This window comes from Mus pahari, chromosome 12 (genome assembly GCF_900095145.1).
Source record: "Mus pahari chromosome 12, PAHARI_EIJ_v1.1, whole genome shotgun sequence".
NCBI classification, from domain to species: domain Eukaryota; kingdom Metazoa; phylum Chordata; class Mammalia; order Rodentia; family Muridae; genus Mus; species Mus pahari.
Window position 1 is genome coordinate 82,725,578 of NC_034601.1, and position 7,479 is coordinate 82,733,056.

At 39.2% G+C, this 7,479-nt stretch overlaps 2 protein-coding genes across 7 annotated transcripts in view; one reads left to right on the forward strand and one right to left on the reverse strand.

Annotated features, from left to right (window-relative positions):
* Son (SON DNA binding protein) overlaps positions 1-1,507 on the forward strand; it is a 31,608-nt gene extending 30,101 nt beyond the window's left edge. For 5 of the 6 annotated variants that reach the window (XM_029544388.1, XM_029544389.1, XM_029544391.1 and 2 more), the window contains one exon: positions 392-1,507. In XM_029544388.1, coding sequence (XP_029400248.1) covers positions 392-550 — 159 coding nt within the window. In that variant the 3' untranslated portion in view covers positions 551-1,507. Of the gene's footprint in view, positions 1-338 lie in introns of all 6 variants that reach the window. The other variant, XM_021208964.2, reaches the window with a different exon arrangement.
* An 8-nt stretch (positions 1,508-1,515) lies between these two features.
* Positions 1,516-7,479, reverse strand: part of Donson (downstream neighbor of SON) — a 10,030-nt gene continuing 4,066 nt past the window's right edge. Inside the window, exons 4-10 of the mRNA XM_021208970.1 lie at positions 6,645-6,823; positions 5,983-6,161; positions 5,111-5,189; positions 4,882-4,986; positions 4,435-4,633; positions 3,431-3,643; positions 1,516-2,285 (exon numbers count right to left, since the gene is read on the reverse strand). Of these exons, the coding sequence (XP_021064629.1) occupies positions 2,148-2,285; positions 3,431-3,643; positions 4,435-4,633; positions 4,882-4,986; positions 5,111-5,189; positions 5,983-6,161; positions 6,645-6,823 (1,092 nt within the window). The 3' untranslated portion in view covers positions 1,516-2,147. The remainder of the gene's footprint in view (positions 2,286-3,430; positions 3,644-4,434; positions 4,634-4,881; positions 4,987-5,110; positions 5,190-5,982; positions 6,162-6,644; positions 6,824-7,479) is intronic.

Here is a 7,479-nt window from a genome sequence, read left to right on the forward strand (position 1 = left end):
CAGTATTAATATTCGGTGGGTGGGTCACAGATGTGACTATGTGGGTAAAGTGGGTTTTTATAAAAAGGGTACAAAATTAAAGGGGGGAGGGTATGGGCAAAATGTATTTTCTAGTGGAATGTGGGGATACTTTTATTAGGGCTTTTAAAAATAGTATGGAGACTTGCATTTATTTTGCAGTTTCCTTTTTAAAATCATTTGCTGCTTCTGGGCTGAGATTAATTTCTATAATGTGGGGTTTGTAATTTATAAGTTATTTTTAGAATTTAGTGAAAAAGTACAAAGCTAATAGATATTAAAGTTTGATGCTGTTCTTATTGTATGTTTTTCTTGAATAGGTATTGAGAAATGGAAGCCCTTACCAGCCCAATTGTATGTTTTTCTTGAATAGGTATTGATAAATGGAAGCGCTTACCAGCCCAGCTTTGCCAGCCCTAATAAGAAGCATGCTAAAGCCACAGCAGCTACTGTGGTTCTTCAAGCAATGGGCCTTGTACCAAAGGACCTCATGGCTAATGCCACTTGCTTCAGGAGTGCCTCACGTAGATAGATTGAGGTTTTATAGTAATCATTTCAGATAATTTTACTCTGCATCACAATGTATTTCCTCCTTAATGTTGTAAATATTTCACAATTTAAGACATTGTGTAAAAAGCAATCTGTACAAACATCTCCAGGCTTTCGTTTTTGTACCATGGAAATTGTATTTAACCATACAGGGTTTTGGTATGTTTATATTGTTTATCTTAGTGATGTATTTGTTTAAGTGGCTAACATCAAAACAATTGTTTGAGGGCATCAGTAATATTCAGTGTGGAATGTTAAATAACGCTTTTATACTGTATTTTGTACTATGATGTAACTTCCCTTCCTTACGGCTAGGCTGCTGTAACACTTGCCTGTAATCAGTGAAGGGCTGTGCACCTTGTACTATTTCACAATGGGTTCTGCTGGACAGATACTGGGCCAGTGTTATTAAGGTAATGAAGCAATCTGTTCCACAGGGCTAATGCCACCATCTCCCCCCTTTTGTAGAGATTATGAAAAGAAAGTGATACATTGTGTCATGATCAGTACTAAGTCCTGCATTCCCATTAAAGCCACTTGGGTCATAAGAAGGAAGTCAAAATGTCCAGCTAGAAGAATTTTACTTCAGAGGCCAAGTACATATTATTATGGCTTGAGTTGTGATATAGTTTTACTTTGATGTGCATTTTGAATTTCAGCTACACCTAGATAGACATAAATAATAAAAATGCTGTAACCAACTTATCTAATAAAAATTGGCAACCAGCCGCTATTTTGTTGACTGAGGAAGTTTAAGTTTATGTTAATTTTTTAGGGTCTGATAGAATATTCATGTGTATTACAGTGGTATTCATATGCTATGTCTCTAAACTTTATTTTCAAAAGCTTAAGGCCCAAATACAAACTTCTCTGGAATAAATGTTGTGTCTTATTCTCTGGCTTTTATGGAACACATATAACTAAGCACTATTTTTTCTTACCCGATTCTTGTGATTTCTATGCACGTTTATTTAAAAATACTGAATTTTATACACACATGCAAACACAGATTACCTGTAAGCATACTAAATAGTAAGTTGACATGACTGAGCACCCAGCACTTAGATGAAGTACAAAATAGCCTACCATCTGACTTGACACATGCGACCGAACATACTTGAGAGCAGAGGAACTAGAAATCATTAGTAAAAATGCTGATTTCCCTACATCTTCAAAGAACTCACTGCGAGTCTAAGGTACAATATGGATGCTTTTGTTTTGATCATTAGTCTCAATTGGAATAATTGCTACAGGTAATCTCAGATTCTCAACTGTAATAAAACACTGACTTTTTCTACTCGGGTTACAGTAAGTTGGGGGGATAGAACTCTTCTTTGAATTATCTGAGGTATTAAGGGAGCACCTTGCATCTTCATCTCTGAAAATGTATGAAAATAATAAAAGCAAAATGTTGATTTAAAACCTAATGCTATTGCATGTAATAAGTTAATATAAAAATGTTTAGGAACATTTCAGTATTTTAAAATATTTCTTCCAAATAAAAGCCAGAGGCCTACGAATCTTGAATTTCCTTGCTAGGAAGCTTTTTCCTCAGACTCCTTTTAGGCTTACTTTGATGTTCAGGATCTCCAATTTAAAATGTAGTCACTCATTTCCACACTCCGTAAGGATGACTTCCCCAGCACTGGCATCTGACTGAGCTGCTCCAGGGTTTTAGGATGCAGCCCACAGTTAGCAAGGTCCTTATGAGCAACTTTCTGTAAAAACACAAGTCCATATCCATAAAGCATGTTAGTTCTTGAACAAGTTTTTGTTGTTTTTAAAAGATTTATACGAGTACACCAGAGCTGTCTTCAGACATACCAGAAGAGGGCATCAGATCCCATTACAGATGGTTATGAACCACCATGTAGTTGCTGGGAATTGAACTTGGGACTTCTGGAAGAGCAGTCAGTGTTCTTAACTGCTGACCCATCTCTCTTGCTAGGAACACCAAGTTTTTAATAATCCCCATAAAGACTGGCAAATAAATGGCTTAGTCAATCACAGAAGATGATCCTAATAATTTCTGTAGTATAAAAACCCTAAATTTATCTTTAAAAAGTCTAAAAAGACAATCCAAAATAAATTAGTAACTAAGGCTTGAAGATGGTTTAGTGTCAAAACACTTGCTACAAGTATGATAACCAGAGTTGGGGGCTATCTAGAACGCCCATGAATGTTGGGCAGACATGGTTTGCACTTGTAATTACAGTCTGAATGTGGCTCACAGACCAGCTAGCAAGACTAGCCATGTTAGGACATTCTGGTCTTGATGAAAAGACTACATTGAAAAATGCGGCTGTTTTGTTGACATTCTGAATGCTTCTAAGTAAATACAATTTTTTTTTATTAAAAAAAAAAAAAAAAAAAAAAAAAAAAAAAAAGACTACATTGATGAATGAGGTAGAAGAGCANCATGTTAGGACATTCTGGTCTTGATGAAAAGACTACATTGAAAAATGCGGCTGTTTTGTTGACATTCTGAATGCTTCTAAGTAAATACAATTTTTATTTATTAAATAAAAAAAAAAAAAAAAAAAAAAAAAAAAAGAAAAGACTACATTGATGAATGAGGTAGAAGAGCAGTACAGTGTGAGCTCACTTACTGGTGTACTTAAACACATGCAAAACTGCAAATTATGTACACATACATGAGAAACAGGAAAAATAGCTGGGGAAAATTGTGTTTCCAAAAACTACAAAGGAATCAGGAATTAATATTTAGTATTTCCTAAATTCATGAAATTTATCTTATGCCCATGTGGATATTTATTTGTAACTTGTTTTCAAACTTGATATAAATTTGGCATAAGTGACATTTACCCCAGCAAGAGGCTACCGGGCATGACAGTCTACTTACTCTCTCCAGTTCTTCATCCAGAGACAGGCCGACATTGAATACGGTAGTTGGCTCGTGTGCGTACAGTCCAGCAGAGAACGACCCTGTCTGTGAAGATCGGAGTAGCATGGCCATAGAATGCAACGCATGAGGCATGACAGGACCTGTGATCTCCAAACTGAACTTATCTCTGTATCCAGAAAGAGCTGGTGTCTTTACATTAATGCTCCGTGCCTTCAGAAAATTTAAAAAAGTCATGTGGTACAGGAAATTAGTAAAAGGGATTTGACATTACTCATGTCACCTCAAGCAAAAACAAAACTACTGGGAATGCGACTTGGGTCAAGCTGCTTGTCTAGTAGGCCTCCTCCCCCATGCAGTCTCAGTGCCGACACAAATCCCAAAGTATGCAAGAACAGTTTACAAATATGAAAACTTGTCTATACGCTACTATATATGTGTATACACACACACACACACACACACACACACACACACATACATACACACATATACATACATTTTTTGAGATCCGGTCTTACTATGTAGGCCTTGCTGTTCCTTAACTGAGATCTGCTTGCCTCTGCCTCTCGTGTGCTGGGATTAAAGGTATGGCCACAACAACTGGCCTTGTATTTTCTCAAATGTATGTACACCCAGTTTTATATGTTATCTGTGGGGGTAAGAAGGCATCAGAACCCTTGGAACTGAAGTTACCAATGGCTGTGATCACCATGTTGGTGCTGGGAACTGAATTTGGGTCTTCTGCAAGAGCAGCAAGTGCTCATATTTAAATACTGATCCATCTCCTAAGTCCCTAGAATTATTTTTTAAAAATTGAGAATTTGTGCTAGGAATGGTGGCGCACGCCTTTAATCCCAGCACTCAGGAGGCAGAAGCAGGTGGATGTCTGTGAGCTTGAGATCAGAGTGGTCTATATCCAGGACAGCCAGAATTACAGAGACCCCAGATTTAAAAAAACCACACAAACGGCTGGGCTGTATGTAGATGAAGTAAATACTTACCTTAAGCATTTGCATTGAGGCGCCTCGGAAGGCTACTGGGGATAAGAGAGTGGGCGGGAGGCCTGCCTGTGCACCCGAGGTGGCAACTAAACTCTTGCAGTTGATCAAAAAATTGAGCAGTTTGAAGGTGTCGAGCCCTCTCACCAGCACGACAGACTCGGGTCTGTGATCCATTTGTACTTCATGCCTTTCTTTACGTCTGAAGACAGCAATCAAGGAAAGAGCAAAAGTCATCCACAGAGGTGTACAAGTAATCCACAGAGGTGTACAGCCGGCTGCCTGGGCAGCTCCAGAGACCTGGGCCTCCCAGTCTCAGTGACAGCTTGAATGGAATTACCATCTGAACATGACGGAAACCAACAAACACTTCATACTTGCGCAGCAAGGACTGCCTTAAACCAGTGTTAGAACCACTAAGTCAGTAGAAGTTCATAACAGAAAGGATACAGCTTGATAGAGATGACGTCTGGCTTCTTAATTTGATCTTGCACGCCTATCTCTTCCAGCCAAGAAAAACTTTCCTCTTCATCTTCGTCACTGCCTGCCTGCTCCCTAGGAAACTGCTATAGTTAGAAGCACATATTCACAGAGTTGATGCTGTTACAAACCGACTGCCCAGAGTTTGAATTAGAGAATTCATGAAAGTAAATATGCAAAAGGGCTTATGATTACGTACTCTTCAGATTCCAGGGTTGGGTCTCGAACTTTCTTCTTATGGTCAATTTCTTCTAGTAAAGGCAGAGAAAATTCAATACCTACATCAGAAAATATAACCCAATTTTCTTCAATTAACCAGTAGTGTCCTACTATCAGGGTACATAGACTAAGTTTTCTATAAAAAGGGACTTGTCTCTCTCCTTTCTGCCCTTTCTAGACACACTAATTGATAACATGGCTTTAAAATTATTGAAGGAGAGGTTAGACGATTTGTAGTATCAAAGAATCTAGGACTGGTGAGAGGGTTTAGTGGGCAGAATCTGCCAAGTTTTATGACATCTGAGTTCACATCCTAGAACTCATATTATGGAACAAAAGGACTCTTTGAAGCTGTTTCTACATGTGCGCCATTGTATGTGTGTGCCCACAGAAACACATGCATGCATACAAAATAAATGTACAGTCTTGTTTTAAAAAGCAGAATATATTCAATAAGACAGTGCCTTACAGGACCTAATATGTACTTTACCTCAGAGTTCAGAAAAGGAAACATAACTTCCAGATACATTTCAGAAACACCTTTACCAGCAGGAAGGAAAACAAACAAACAAAAAACTACATCTCATAAAATATTGATGATCAATTAGTAAAAGATGATTTTTTTTTTTTTTTTTTAGTGTGTATGGGTGTTTCTGTCAGGTACCACTTATGTGTCTGGTGCTTACAGAGGGCACATCTGGAAGGCTTTTAGCCATCACGTGGGTGCTGGGAATTAAACCCAGGTTCTCTGTACGAAAAGCCTATGCTTGTTAACACTAAGGCGTCCCTCCAGCCCCTAACGTTTAGCATTTAAGGCAAGACGAAGCTTCCCTTTGAAGCCGCAGCTGTTACCTTCGTTTCTCATAGCTTCTCTTAAGCCTCTTGTTGTAGGGGATATGAGCGCTGTGATCACACTGCTTCCTGCCAGCCCTGCTGCCCGGAAAAGGACGGTGAATTGATAGGAGCAGACGTAGAAATAGGGACAAAGCTTTGTCTTCAGCAAGTTATACAGAGACGTGAAACTCACGGACCTAGGAAGAAAGGAAGGTTTTTCAGGTGTTAAAATATTTTAAATTCAATTCTGAATGAATTTAATAATTAATTTCTTTATTTATTCTAACATGCAGATAAAAACCCAACATAAACATTTCAAATACTGAATTGAGTTTCTGAAGTTGTGTAATTTTGCATTTGAGGGCTGCAGATATTCTTTCAAGCAGTTTTTACCTGGTCCCAATCCATGAACAACTTCTGATGAGAAAGCATTGACTGACAGAAGAAGCTAGAAGACATACCTTTTGCTGTGTTTGTCCAGGACATACATTATACATTGTGTACTATACAGCTGATAATGATCAAGTTGGGAAAAAGCAAATATAAGTCGTGGTCACTGCGCGTCTGACAATGCTCACAAACACAGAGAGCTACTCAGCGTCAGCCCTTCTGCGGACAGCCAAGCACCAGCAGCGTCCTGCCTGTTCCCGCAGGCTCACCTCTGGAACGGGCTATCTTACCAGTCGCTCATTAAAGCATGTTGCAGGGCCTCATCAGCTGACCATGGACTTGTCTTTGCAGCCATTTTCCTATCAGCTCCAATTCGAGGGAAGAGTGGCAACCACGAAAAGGCAGGGTGAAGCCAGTAGACCAGAGCCTGCTGGAAGGCGCAGCGCAGCGCAGTGGACAGCTTGGGATCCTGAATTTCGGTGGGGGGAGAGTTGACTTTTACTCACCACGATGGTGACATTTCACTAAAAACACTGAACATATCACACACTTAGTCTAATCAATTTTCTTTCTTTTTTTTTTTTAAAGATTTATTTATTTATTTATTTATATGTGTGTACACTGTAGCTGTCTTCAGACACTCCAGAAGAAGGCATCAGATTTTTGTTACAGATGGTTGTGAGTCACCATGTGGTTGCTGGGATTTGAACTCAGGACCTTTGGAAGAGCAGTCGGTGCTCTTAACCACCGAGCCATCTCACCAGCCCCTAATCAATTTTCTAAGAAGATTTTTATTTTTTTAGTTGGGGGTAAATGGCTCGCACCTTTAATCCCAGCAATAAGGAGGAAGGCTGACCTATGAGAGGCCAGTCTAGTCTACATAACGAGTCCCAGGAAAGCCAGAGCTATGTGGAAAAACTCTGCCTCAAACACCCCCACCACTCCTCAGAAATGATTTTTACTTTTAATTTTTTGTTTGCCTGTACATTATGGGTGCCAATAGAAGGCCTGGAGCTGGAGCTCTGAGCAGTGTGAACATGGGTTCTCAGGAGGAACAGTAGTCTCTCTTAACCACTGAGCCGACTTTGCAACCCAGTCTAAGAATTTTTTTTTTTTTTTTTTTTT